This window comes from Toxorhynchites rutilus, chromosome 2 (assembly GCF_029784135.1).
Source record: "Toxorhynchites rutilus septentrionalis strain SRP chromosome 2, ASM2978413v1, whole genome shotgun sequence".
NCBI classification, from domain to species: Eukaryota; Metazoa; Arthropoda; class Insecta; order Diptera; family Culicidae; genus Toxorhynchites; species Toxorhynchites rutilus.
The window spans coordinates 10,378,268-10,393,362 of NC_073745.1; the positions used below are offsets into that span (position 1 = coordinate 10,378,268).

The window sequence follows — 15,095 nt, forward strand, 5'->3', positions numbered from 1 at the left end:
CGAAACAAATCCGCACAAATAAACCGCATGACTTATCTCGGTGTGCAAATAGCGCGATCGCGTTTTCGGGATTGGCGGTTGGAAATTTTGAAGATTACAAAACTCTTACGCCGGTATAAAAACTGGCTCTCAGCTGTTGGCTTTCCTTAATTGGCCGGAGTCTTTCATTTGTGAGCTAGCGATTGTGATGTGATACTTTGGAACCCGAGGGAGAATGAGGATCTACTTGGTGCTGGGGTTGATGCTGTGCGCTGTGACGGCACTGGATGCTGCCCTCGGTGAGATTATAATTTTGGAGAAAAATATTCGAAACTTGAATCTCGAATGTTCTTTGTCGTTCCGGCGCGATGCAATCCGTCGTCATTTGTGATGCTTCGGGAGTGAAAGTAGTTCTAGTTGACGTTGAGATATTGTGTTGAATGAGTTCAATTTTCTACCAGGAAAGTTGATGTTGAATTTCTCCGGAAGGCAAGTGAAACTTCTATAATAATTGGTGGTACATGTGTTCGCTTCCAGATAAGGTGGTGTGTTACTACGACAGTTCTGCCACATATCGTATAAATAACGGAAAATTTGACACTGAAGACATCAATCCGAGTCTGTGTACCCACATCATATATGCTTTCGTGGGATTGGATCCGCTGAAAGACAGTGATATGAGTAAGCAAACATATTTCAGCAAAGCAGCATCCACGTACTAAACATTTTGAAATTTGTAAAATCTAGACGTAACGCGTTTCACGAACCTCAAAATCCGGAATCCAAAAGTCAAACTGATGCTCGCCGTTGGCGGATGGAACGCGGAATCGGAATTTCTTTCAAGCATGGCAAGCACTATTTCATCGCGGACGACGTTCATCACATTGGTTGTTAATTTTCTGACAACCCACGGTCTTAACGGGCTCGACATCTACTGGGAGTATCCGACGATGCGCGGCGGGGAAGTCGATGATCGAGTGAATTTTGTGAAGTTGCTGTCAGAAATCAAAAGCCGCTTCAGCAGCAATGGGCTGCTGTTATCAATAGCAGTAGGTGCAACCAGGGACTTCCATCGCGCGTCATATAATGTGCCCGAAATCAACAAATACGTGGACTTCGTGAACCTTAGATCCTATGACCTGCATGGGCACTGGGATGCACACACTGGACACAATGCACCGCTCTATGGAGCCTCCTGGGAGAACGATTACACGACCAGCATGTACAATGTGGTAAGAATCCTGATCATTATAATTATACATGGTATGTTGAGGGCGCTGATATAATGGTAATGGACATTGATCATTATTTTTTTTTTCAAATTCATTGATTTTTGATAATGCTTTTCATTGTTTTATATATTGTTTAAATTATTGTAGAACTATGACCACTTTTCACCAGCACTATGCACTTAGAATTTCGTCACACATCATCAAATTAAATTGCTCACATACGTTGAATATTTATTATTTTCAACAACACGCCTTATTGTCAGCATTCACCCCATTTAATTGAAAACTATGAATCATCGTTCTAAAATTCAGTTATTCGTTGTTTAAAATTTCATTTTTTAGACAACACTCCATTCGATTATATACACGGATTTTGACGGTCAATTTTGATAAATCGGGTTTCGAATTTGTGCCCATCGTATCTTCAATATTTTTTGCTCCACCGATTATTATCTGTTCCCAAACATCAACATATTCCTCTAGGGCAGGGATTCTCAAAGTGGTTGTTCTTAGTTCCCCAGGGGTCGACATAAACGAAAACTGATTTTGGGGGTAGACGAGGTCTATAAATCGAGCCCAAGTTCTTATTTGCAACTTTCAAGATAATGTAGTGCTCCCGTGGCCGAGTGATTAGCGCCACACATTATCACGCCGGAAGTTCGGGTTCGATTCCCGTTCTAGTCGCAGAATTTTTCGTTAAAGAAATTTCATCCGATATTTCTTTAAGCGTTATTTTTTTAAGCATACAAATCTTTCCAGCAAGTTTTGTGTTGCTCTGCATTTGACATATATGGGAAAAGCCCACACCAAAACAAGCTTTCAGATCAGGAGATTCTCGAGTCTGCTGAAGCCATCTACTTCGAATGGCAACAGCAATACTGGTTTCCACGAGATGAAGGTGGGATAGGATGTATGGACTACTTGAATTTGAATTTACTTCATTTCCATCAAATCAACACTTTCCGATGTGTTACATATGTGAAAAGATGTTCAGTAACAAACCTAAAAAAATAAAGGACCACTTATTAAGAGTACATGTTGGCAAAAAGGAACCCCTTGTCATTTTATCAAGCTCTGTTGTTAGGGTATGTTCGATATGTTGAAGATAATTTTGTCGAAAAACTGCTTTTTGCTGATGAGCAATTCCAAATGAAGTCGTCCTAAAAAGGCAAATTTTAAAAACATTTATTTTTGATTCGAATGAAAGTTTCTATTCCGTTTGGGTTGGAGAAACTCAAGTGTAAGTTTTCAAAAGGGCGTATCGATTTTAGTAAGAGAAATCTTTGATAATTTATATCTCTAAAAACTGTGAGTTGTACCCAAATAGTGTCTTAGAAAGAGTTATAGAATATTGATGTTGAAATGTGAAAAAATATACACTGAGAAAAAACTCAAAAAAGAATAATAAATTTGAGATATTTTTCTAAACATCTCGAGAATGACTGCATTTAAAAAGAGTTGATAAAGATTTTTTTTTCTTGTTTCAAACCACATCAGGATTCATAATGTGTGGCTGATTGATTGTTGATTGTTGAAAAATTAATGTTAACATACAAAAATTTGAAGTTCCAAAAATTTATTTAAAAAATCGATGCTCTACAAAGTTTTTCAAAAATAGTTTTACTATCTTGGACACTTTTTTTTTAATTTTCTACATGAGTTCTATTTTATATGGAAAAATTGAAAAAAAAAAATCAAGAAATATATATTTTAGATATTGCAAATTAAAGTTTTTTTTGTAAATATAAAAAAAGAGTATTAATTTCACATTCACATTTTATAATCAATGCTATATAACTCTTTCTAAGACTTTATTTCGATACGACTCATAGTTTTTAAGATTTTTTTTTTTTTAATTCGTTTATTTTTACAGGCTCAGTTACTTAAGTTTAAAGGAGCCGAATTCTTAAATATAATTTTAAAACTATATATATAAACAATTTTCTTACATCTATGGTTAGTAAGGTGGAAAACCGATTACTCGCGGTGTACTCGAGTTTAGGAGGGTGACATATTTTTAGGAGAAGGATGGGATATAAGGAAATTGTAACAATGTTGATGAACACTCAATTTATAAATCTTTTTGTATATCTATAGTGTATTTACATTTCAACTTATTCTACTATTTATAGCAAGGGAACGAATTACCCGCAAAGGAAGGAAAGGAGGGTATAAGGATGTAGGGGCAATCACACACGAAGATCTTTAGCTTTAAGGAAAACATATATATGGGACATGTAATCAAGGTCTAACCGAGCCAACACATCTCTCACCGGCACATTGGGCTGTCTTCCTCGGGCCCGAAGGGAGTTTTTTAAATTCGATCTGGCGACCAGATACACCTCGCACGACCAAACAATGTGCTCGATGTCGTGATAACCTTGGCCACAAACGCAGAGATTGCTGCTGGCAAGATTGAAACGGAAGAGTAGTGCATCTAACGAACAGTGATTGGACATGAGTCGGGAGAAGGTGCGAATAAAATCCCGACTCAAGTCCAGACTTTTGAACCACGGTTTGAGGCTAACCTTAGGGATAATCGAGTGAAACCACCGGCCCAATTCATCTTCATTCCACTTGCGTTGCCAGTTAGCGATGGTATTTTTGCGGACTAAAGAATAAAATTCATTGAAGGCGATTTGACGCTGATAAATATCGCCTTCAATTGCACCTACCTTTGCTAATGAGTCAGCCCTCTCATTACCCGGAATGGAGCAATGTGAAGGGACCCAGATAAAGGTAATGACATAACAGCGTCTGGATAAAGCACTCAAAATTTCTCGTATCCTCTCAAGGAAGTACGGCGAGTGCTTTTCCGGCCTCACTGAACGGATAGCTTCGACAGAGCTAAGACTATCCGTTACAATGTAATAGTGTTCAACAGGTCGTGAGGCGACGCTGTCCAGCGCCCAGTGTATTGCTGCCAATTCAGCAATATACACTGAGCAAGGATTATGAAGACTGTGGGAGGTGCTGAAAATTTCGTCGAACACTCCAAATCCTGTGGACTCATTCATAGAGGACCCATCAGTAAAGTACATATTATCACAATTGATATCCCCATACTTTGCATCGAAGATCGTTGGAACGATCCTCGATCGAAGATAATCTGATGTTCCATGGATATCCTGCTTCATGGACAGATCAAAATGCACAGAGGAATTGATGTAGTCAGGAAAACAAACACGGTTGGGAATATACGAAGAAGGATTAACCTGCATGGAGATGAATTCATGATATGGGCTCATGAATCCAGAATGAAAATTTAGCCCGATCAGCTGCTCAAAATTTCCGATCACCAATGGGTTCATAACCTTACACCGGATGAAGAACCGAAGAGATAATAAATTGAAGCGATCTTTTAGTGGGAGTAGGCCTGCCAAAACCTCGAGACTCATGGTATGCGTTGAGGGCATACATCCCAACGCGATACGGAGACAAAGATACTGAATTCGATCGAGTTTAATTAAGTGTGTTTTGGCAGCTGATTGAAAACAGAAACTGCCATACTCCATCACTGAGAGAATAGTTGTTCGATACAACATTATAAGATCTTCGGGATGGGCTCCCCACCAGGTGCCGGTAATTGTACGGAGAAAGTTTATTCTTTGTTGGCATTTTTTACTCAGATACCTAATATGGGCCCCCCAAGTACATTTGGAGTCGAACCAGACCCCAAGATACTTGAATGACATAGCATGAGTGATAGGTTTACCCAAAAGTTGAAGCTTTGGTTTTGCTGGTCTATGCTTCCTAGAAAAAACCACCATCTCTGTTTTCTCCGTGGAGAATTCGATCCCTAGCCCGATAGCCCAGGTTGAAAAATTGTTCAAAGTATCTTGTAAGGGTTCTTGCAGGTCGGATTCATTTGATCCTACGACAGACACCACTCCATCATCTGCAAGTTGTCTTAGGCTGCAATTTTGTGTAAGGCAATTGTCGATGTCGCTTACATAGAAGTTGTACAAAACATGAGCCCTGGGGGAGGCCCATGTAAGAGACCCGACATACTGCCGAATCTCCGTGAGAAAAGTTCAAATGTTTCTCACAAAGCAAGTTATATAACATATTATTCAATAGAGGCGGCAGACCCCGAGAGTGTAATTTGTCTGACAAAACCTCTATTGAAACAGAATCAAAGGCCCCCTTTATGTCCAAGAATACTGAAGCCATTTGTTTTTTTTCGGCGTAAGCCATTTGAATTTCTGAAGAAAGCAACGCAAGACAATCATTCGTCCCCTTGCCCCTGCGGAACCCATATTGTGTATCTGAGAGTAGGCCATTCGTTTCAACCCATCGATCAAGGCGAAACAAGATCATTTTCTCCAACAATTTCCGTATACAAGACAGCATTGCTATTGGGCGGTACGAATTGAAGTCGGACGCGGGTTTTCCGGGTTTTTGAATAGCTATAACTCGTACTTGTCTCCAATCATCTGGAACTATATTATGCTCCAGAAACCGATTGAATAAATTCAACAAGCGATGTTTCGCCACATCAGGGAGGTTTTTCAACAAGTTGAACTTAATTCTATCCGATCCCGGAGCAGAATTGTTACATGAAAGGAGAGCAAGAGAGAATTCTACCATCGAAAACTCGGAATCAAGATCGCACCTACCTTGTGGTATATCTCGAACAATTTTTTGCACAGGAGCGGAATCAGGACAAACCTTCCGTGCAAAATTAAAAATCCATCGATGTGAATATTCTTCGCTTTCATTCGTTGAAGAGCGATTTCTCATGTTTCGAGCCACTTTCCATAATTTTTTCATTGACGTTTCTCGTGACAAACCTCCCACGAAATTTCGCCAATAAGCACGTTTTTCCCTTTGATTAAGTTTTTAAATTGATCTTCAAGGGCTAAATACGTTTGAAAATTTTCAGGGGTTCCACGTTTCCGAAAAGCTTTAAATGCATTCGATTTTTCTACATAAAGCTTGGAACATTGGCTATCCCACCATAGATTGGGAGGCCTTCGGGAAATGGTGGAACCTGGGATGGGTTTCGTTTGAGCGCGAACCGCGCTGTCATAGATCAAACGAGAAAGGAAGTTATACTCCTCCAATGGAGGTAAACCATCTCTGGAATTGATGGCTAGAGCAATCGCGTTCGCATATTTTTTCCAGTCAATGTGTCTTGTGAGGTCATATGCCATGTTTATAGATTCAGAAGAATTCAACCCAATGGTGATGGAAATTTTGATTGGCAAGTGATCACTACCGTTGGGGTTCTGGATTACATTCCACTTGCAATCTAACGATAGTGAATTCGAGCAAAGCGAGAGGTCAAGAGCACTTGGGTTAGCAGGAGGTTTAGGTACACGTGTTGTTTCCCCAGTGTTCAAAAGTGTCATATTGAAGCTGTTACAAAGGTCATATATCAACGATGAACGATTGTCGTCGTACTGTTCCCCCCAGGCAGTTCCGTGAGAGTTGAAGTCTCCCAAGATCAATCGTGGCTCAGGAAGGAGTGAGCACATGTCATCAAGTTGTTTGCGGCTAACCGCAGCTCTCGGAGGCCAATACAAGCTGACAATACAGAGGTCTTTGCCTCTGATGTTTGCATGACAAGCAACAGCTTCGATCCCTCCAATAGGTGGAAGGTCAATTCTAAAAAATGAGTGGCACTTATTGATCCCCAAAAGCACCCCTCCGTATCTATCATCACGGTCCAAGCGTATAATATTAAAATCGTGGAAAGAGATATCATCTCGCGAAGAAAGCCAAGTTTCGGACAGAGCAAAAACATCACAATTGTAGTTATGAATTAAAATTTTGAATGTATCCAATTTAGGGATAAGACTACGACAATTCCACTGTAAAACAGTGATATCTCCGACCTCTCTATTTGAATTAGACATCAAGAGAGATAATCATTGCATGGAGGGGCCAATAGTTTTTAAGATATAAATTATCAAAAAAATTCTTAATAAAATCGATACGCTCTTTTCAAAAGTTACACTTGGGTCAAAAAAATCCCAAATACTGTGGAAAACTCATATTTCCTCCAACCCAAACGGAATACAAACTTTCGTTCGAATCAAAAATATAATCGGCATTTTTAGTTCGATTTAATTTAGATTTGGTCTTATTCTTATATAATTCAATTCACAATTCAATCAAAAAATTTACGTGTCAAAATTTGACAGCAATCGGTCCACTTTTGTTATTTAAAAAAAAAAGGAAAAATCACAAATCAATGAAAACGATGGCATAATTGCGTGAATTGGGCTTCGATTCCGCATCCACCGTATTCTCCAGATCTGGCCCCCAGCGACTATTTTCTGTTCGCAGACCTGAAGAGAATGCCCGCTGGCAAGAAATTCAAGACCGATGCTGAAGTGAGTACCGAAACTGAGGCCTATAATGGAAAAACCGAAAGAGTACTATAAAAATGGTATCGAAAAGTTGCAAGATCGCTATAATCGTTGTATCGCCCTCGAAGGAAATTATGTTGAATAATAAAGTTGGATTTCGCAAAAAAAATTGTTTTACTGTGTTACCTTATAAACTTTTCAGCCGAACTGTTATTGAATAATTCTGTAAGTATGTCGTGGATAACATATTATAAATTCTCATACAGCCATTCCATGCCAAACCAATATAGTGGCTCTAAGATTTTCGTCAAAATTGGTACCTTCGTTCGCAAAACATTTGACTCGTATTTTTTTATTAGAGTGCCCCTTTCCATTTTAGGGTGATCCGAAAAATCAATTTTTTCCACTTTTCCAAAAAATGATTTTTTTCCATAACTTTTAAACCACTGAACCAATTGAGATGATCGACATATAAAATTAAAGCCAATTAGCTGATTTTTTATCGTAAAATACTTCAGTTGCAGGATATTGTTTGTATTGTTTTCGTTATTATTGATTGCATTTGTTTTTTTATAGTATTCATGATCTCGGGACCAAGGACGCTATATATTTTTTTAATATTCTTTCTTGAAAGCTAAGGATTTTTTACATAAAATAACTCGAAATCAGTGAGTTGTTTTTTTCGTTTTTGGGTTATGATTTTTCGAAGTTAACCGATGGTCCAAAATAGTCATTCATTTTTTCCCTTATTCCAAAAATGATCGTGAAAGGCTTCGTAAGATAGATAGATAATGAATGGAAGAAGGAGTGAGCATAATATAAATGAAGACTGGAGAGTTTTTTTATATAGGCTAATATGAGAGTACTTAGTTCCAAAGAGGAAAATCTTATCAGGGTATATTTATTACGGATTTTTTTTTATTCTGATGAAGTAAAAAATACAAAAATAAGGACAAATCTTGATAATTCAGAAAAACATCAAGGTTGGTATTAGTGTGACATTTTCATCTGTACCGTAAGGGCTAAAATCTTTTTCATCCGTACTTTTTCTTCCAAAATCTGTACCATCGAAAATATTTGTTGAAGAAAAAAAAACTGTTTTATTACCATAAAAAATACTCATTCTTATTCTATAAAATATTATGAGGATGATCATACATAATCTTTCTAAATTTAGATTGCATACTATCATTCAAATCAAATCTTTTGATCTTAAAATCGTGTTGATCGTACCGTTTCTGATCCAATTTCGAAGCTCATTCTTGTTCTGATTATATTCAGAAAACAAGTATGCCGAGAAGTGAAGTATAGAAACAAGGCATCGAAGAGCCGGAAATACGACCGTCAATTCTTTTATGCATCCAATTTTTGTCCACCAATTCAAGATTGTGATCATCGTTGCTCTATCGATAAATCATCGTTGCTCGTTCTATGAACGTTAAAAAACGCCGTTTTCGTAAAAAATCGTGATGGGCGATGAAAAGTCTCATAATTTACAACAATTTTGAATGGAAAATTATTGGGATAATCGACATAAACCGTTATCTATTCCCACAGTCAGCCTTCACCCGCAAAAGGTCATCTTCTATATCAGGAACAGCACATCCCCGTCAAACTCCCAAATTGCTATACAAACAATCAGTCGATAAATTCCAATAAAGACAGCTCGAGAACCATGTGGTCGAAACTATCAAATACACTTACTGTTATTTGTGAACTTTCGACAAGCGTAAGCTTTGAGAAAGTGTGATCGGAGTTGAGTTAATTTGCGACTTCTCTGATCTTGGGATGCTGGTAAAACGGAAGCTTCGCACAAACGAGAGTAGAGCAATTAACTGCAGACCATTTCGTAAATTCAAAACGAAATGACTGAACAATTTCGAGATGCTAAATGAGTACGCATTATCAGGAACAGTTATAGTATTATTTTTTTTTCATGCACAGAAGCTAATTGTAGACAACATAATTAAAATTCGGAAGAAACTGAAGAGGGATACAAATAACTTACCGGGTAATATTGAAGAATGAAAAGAATAGTGAATAGATTGATATTATAGCATTGTTCACAAATGGTATAATGCCAAAAAATTTTGGACCTCCCTCCTCCTTAACGTATCGCAAGCTATACCCCTGAAACCTAACAAGTAACACAATCTCGCACCTTGATTATTTCACGATGATGTTGTTCGAATCTAGAATCTCATCTTGTTCGAAGATATGAAAAATCAACATACAACACATATCGTAACGTAACCTTACGTCAACTATGTGGTCATGGTTCGCATACACCCTTACAACTTTCTTGGTTTAAAAAAAAAACAAATAAGAACAAAAATTCGATTTATTCTCCAAAAAAAGATAGGAATGTCCACGTGGTATGTGGACAGACCCTTATTTTACCGATTGTCGATTGCATCTATGTTAAAATGAGCAAAACACGTAACAAAGTGACTAAGAAAAATTACAATGATGACTAATCAAATTACAATTTGTTACTTATATTGCCTTATATTGAATTATGTGTATTGATTGTGTTTCTTTTCATGTAACTCTGCTCAAAATCAACAAATTCATGAGAAAATTGATCTATGGTTCCCACACTACATCAAAATGCTGCACTTAGCACTTTAATCAACCAATAATTTTCCCGTTTCAATCTAATTAATCACATTCACACTTTTAGGACGCCTGCGTCAGAGGCTGGTTGAGCAGCGGCTTAACATCCAGTAAACTAGTGGTCGGTATCCCAATCTACGGTCGCACCTTCACCCTTGCATCGAACTCGGCCAACGCTGTAGATTCTCGGACCTTACGTTATGGTGATCCAGGTATTTATACACAGAAAGATGGTATGCTGTCGTATTTGGAAGTATGCGAGAGACTGAAGACCGGTTACACGAAGGTGTGGGACAATATGCAGAAGGTTCCCTACGCGTTCAAGGGAAATCAATGGATATCGTTTGATGACACAACTTCGGTATCGTTGAAGGTTGACTACGCTAGATACAGAAACCTAGGCGGAGTAATGCTGTGGTCTATCGATTATGACGATGATAGAAACGTATGCGGCGGTGGTACATATCCTATCACCAGAGCAGCTTACACGGCGGTGTTTGGATCGTCGGGTACCACGCTTCCTTCTGCTACCCCGACGGCAACCACTCCAAAAACAACGGCAACTACTTCAAAAACAACGACCACCACCGCAAAACCAACGACAACCACCTCCAAAGCCACGACAACCACTCCCAAAACCACAACAACAACTCCTCGAACCACGTCAACCACCGCAAAAACAACGACCACTACCAAGCCTACGACGACTACCCCACGACCAGTAACAACGACCCCAGCTGGAGGTTCGATGATGTGTCCATCCACTGGATTCAAACGAGATCCCAACGATTGCAGCGCGTTCTATCAATGCACTCCTGGATGGTAAGACAATCGATCTTCCTCAAGGCGCCGATTTGATTACGTTTTTTCTTTCAGGCAGGTGAATCTGACCTGGCGTATAACTTGCCAGTCAGGTCTATACTTCGATGAAACCACCAACACCTGCAACTGGTCTTTCTTGGTTAAATGCTGAAACTAGTTATTAGGAATAATATAGCTCTAATGAATTAGTTCAAACAAGTGCTAACGCTCCGCCCTTAGTCAATAAATAAAATTACAATAATTTAGTCAGTCAAACAAATGTTTCTATTCGATACATTCACAAATCATCAAATCATCTCGCAATACTCATGGCAAACATTGAACTAACTCTCGACTCATTTCGACAGATAAACTGTTCTGCTTCTACCAAACCGGAGCCGCGTACCGAATCGGCAATGGTCGAGTGGAGGTGGGTGATTTGAACCCGCAGCTGTGCACCCATTTGGTCTATCAATACGTGGAAATGACAACGTACGGAGCCATTCAGATGATCGGTCTGAATACCACCGAACTGCGTGATTTTGTTGGGCTAAAAGCGCGCTCGCCCACTGTGAAGATCTACGCCTCGATGGGTGGTCCAGAGCAGAGCTCCAGCCTGCTGTCGACGCTATTATCTAATCCATCGCTTCGGAGGGCTACCGTCAAAGCGATCGTAGATTTCGCGAAATTATACAATCTGGATGGTGTAGACTTCCATTGGCAATATCCGGTTCTCAAAGGTGGAGAGGTGGTTGACAGGGCGAATTATATCACGCTGTTGTCGCAGTTGAGAACCGAACTGAAAGGGACTGGAATGGAGTTGAGTGTATCGGTGGCTCCTACGTCGGACTACTTCCGGTCGAGTTACGATGTGTTGGAAATGAATAAACATGTAGATTTTGTGAACGTGATGGCATTCGATCTACACGCCTATTGGGATGCTCAAACTGGACTGAATGCACCGGTCTTTGGAGCACCGTGGGAAAGGTCGCGAGCTGAAAGAGAGCTGCACGTGGTTTGTGATAATTGCGTTAAGTAATTTTTTTTTGTAATTTTATAAAAGCATGTTACATTTTAGGACGCCATCTTGAAGGCATGGAAAACCGCGGGGATGGAGTCTTCGAAGATTATTCTTGGAGTGACCGCGTATGGGCACAGCTTTAAATTGGCAAATAAGAATGAAAACTCCACAAAAAGTCGATCAATTGGACCCGGTCCAGAGGGCAGTTACACCGCAAAGAGTGGGGTTTTGAGCTACTTGGAAACCTGCGAGCTAATGAAGTCTGGTGGATGGACAACAATTTGGGACGACGTACAGCAATCGCATTATGGTTTCAAGGAAGATTTGTGGGTGTCTTTCGAGAGTATGAAGGCACTACACATAAAAATGAATATGGCTGACGCATACGCCATCAAAGGACTTGGAATGTGGGCGATGGAAGGTGACGATGTGCGAAATATCTGCGGAGGGGGAAACTTCTCCCTTCTAAGTTTCATTTATAATCAATTGCGCATTGATCCGGGAACAACTGTTACCCCAAGTATAACCACAACACTTGCAACCACAACGACACAGGTTTCCGAAGATGGCGGGTTGCCACCAATTTGCCCCCCAAGTGGGTTCGTGAGAGATCCAAAAGAGTGTAACGGTTTTTATCGATGCTCTCCAGGATCAAAGTTTCCTAGTTTTCCAACGAAGAACACTTGCGCGTCGGGGCTAAATTTCGATACGAGATACAATGTTTGCAACCACGCTAAATACGTTACATGCTAATATCTTCCAATTTTGTTCAAAACATACCATATTTTATAACCTAAACAATAATTCCCGGCGCCTGACAGCGCGGCCACCGTATGCAGACTGAACTTTAGCAATTTCTTGAATCCACTTCGGATTCAATGCTTTCTGCTTTCTAGCTGCCAAGAATCCTGTTACCCAGACGCAAACTTGCTGGCGTTTAATCAAAAAACTTTCCTGCTAACAATAAATTTATATTAACTTATCCCAGTTTTACAGAACTTCATTACAATCACGAACGGTATCCTGTCGGTAGCCGCTGCCTCGTCCCTTGCGATAGGTCCTTGAGTTTGTGTCAATTTTCTCAGACGGTTTGACTTGCAGCCGTGCTTCACAACAAATCTCCCGTCTACGTCTTGTAATTGATCTCATTACATCGAACATCAAACATTTACAGGAGTCGAGCGGGGTGCCCGGGGGTTGGGGGGCGATATTCCATTTAGGAGAAAAATCGTTTGATTGAACAGCAAATGTTCGCGGATAAATATGCGCATAATTATGTTTGTGTTCTTTATCCGAAGGAGCCAACCGGCGCGCAAAAGTAAATGATAATTTCCTCCAGACGGACCAGACGGATTTACATGCGGCGTTTTACAACGAACAACAAGGTTGAGAAACGGTGTTCCGAAAATGGGGAAAATATGCAAACAATAACAAGAAAAAAAACTTGTGGCAAGGGATGCTAGGTGTTTTTTTTTCTTTTTTCGAACGAAGACGTTTTTGTATATTGACTCTATTAACTCGTCGCTTTTGACCGCTTTCGTAGTTTTCTTTGTCAATGTCAATTTTTTAAACTTTTCGTTAGCGCTACAATCCAAAATGTTTCAATTATTATTCGAAACTGCGATCAGCCTGGTTGGGGAGTCTTATTTTTGATCATGCTTTTACTGGGAGAATGGTTCATTTCATGCCGCCTGAATTGGTCTTTTACTAGATTTTACGATTCTCTATAACTCTTGTTCAAGCGTTTCAAACCATTATATAGCTTCGCCAATTCCAAATAGAGAAATTACATCATTTGTTTTATATATCAAAATTATCAAGCAAACTAGTATTGCAACTGAACCGTTCGCTTTCTGTAATGAGCAATTAAAAAAAAAACTGGAAGAATATGAAAGTTATTATACTTCAGCTTATTGTTTCCGATTTCCCTTTTTTATTATGTCGTGATATGTCTTTATACAATTTGGCTAGAAATTATTCTCCTGAACTGATTTCAGGTTGAGATGTTATAGCTACTGCGAATTTTCAACTAGAATGTGTTTTTTCTACAAATTCCTTTTCTTGTACAGGCTCGGTTACACCGGTTTTTAAAAAGCCGTACTCTCAACTATAATTATGAATATATATTATATATATTGTCATTTTCATATAATTATTACGTTTACGCTTACGTTTACGAAACCGATTCCTCGCGGTCGACTCGAATTTAGTGGGGTAACATATTTTCTTCAGGAAGAAGAGGGGACATAAGGAAATGATGACAATGTTAATGATAACACCAAAATCTTATTTATATTATTATATCTATTATGTATTTATTGAGATGTGGAGACGTGAGGTCAACGACGGCAGGGATGAGAAATAGTCCGAGTTTTTGAATAACGTAGGAACGTATATTAAAAACTTCCTGTAATTCACAAATGTTACAATTGGGCGTTGATTATAATTAAGGTGAAGGTGGAAGCTAGCCATTGTAGTAGTATAGGTAAACCCTCGTGTAAAAATGGGGTAATAGTGTTTGTGAGAGAAGAGCAAAGCACACGTAAATAGATCAATTCACTTATCAGACTGTGTGGCGCTTCATTGACACGAGTCTTTGAATACATTTGAAAAAAAACAAATAACAATTCAATACTAAAGTAAAATGTATGAACGATATGTTCCGATGAACAATTGCAAATATAAATATATATATATATATATATATATAGAAGGTGCATTTGCATATGATTCTGATTATACGCGAGCGTAACATGAGCAAATTTATAACACATGCGAATTGGGGCACTTTTGGTATTAACAAGTTCTTCCGCATAGTAACTCGATGTTGATAATTCCTTAATACTTTCCTTCGTTGATCGTATTATTTTCACATATTCACGTTGGAAAGCCTTAACCCTTCTCTTCGTTGGCCGAGGCATTTAGATTGAATTTAATACTTTTCCGTTTACTGTTTTTAAAAGCATAGGCAGCCGTGGCAGTGTTCCGAGCTCTGCAATACAATTTTCTTACCCAATGTTAAAGTTGCTAAAACTTACATTATAGACCCATTAAACGTAAAAATAATAATTGTATTGATATCAACACAATTTTATTCTATTGATTTTCATGACATGGAAAGCTATGACT

The 15,095-nt window shown here is 38.9% G+C and overlaps 1 protein-coding gene across 2 annotated transcripts; it reads left to right on the forward strand.

The window, feature by feature from the left end:
• Positions 1 to 154: 154 nt before the first annotated feature.
• LOC129768024 (chitinase-3-like protein 1) lies at positions 155 to 12,948 on the forward strand. Of its 2 annotated transcripts, XM_055769384.1 has the most exons (5): positions 155 to 278; positions 517 to 660; positions 727 to 1,211; positions 10,212 to 10,966; positions 11,021 to 11,212. In XM_055769384.1, the coding sequence occupies exons 1-5, from the start codon at positions 215 to 217 to the stop codon at positions 11,115 to 11,117; spliced, it is 1,545 nt and encodes a 514-aa protein (XP_055625359.1). In that variant the 5' UTR covers positions 155 to 214; the 3' UTR covers positions 11,118 to 11,212. The 2 variants fall into 2 exon arrangements, with proteins under 2 accessions (XP_055625359.1, XP_055625360.1); XM_055769385.1 differs by lacking the exons at positions 517 to 660; positions 727 to 1,211; positions 10,212 to 10,966; positions 11,021 to 11,212 and adding exons at positions 11,314 to 11,960; positions 12,024 to 12,948 and having other exon boundaries at positions 156 to 278.
• Positions 12,949 to 15,095: the final 2,147 nt, after the last annotated feature.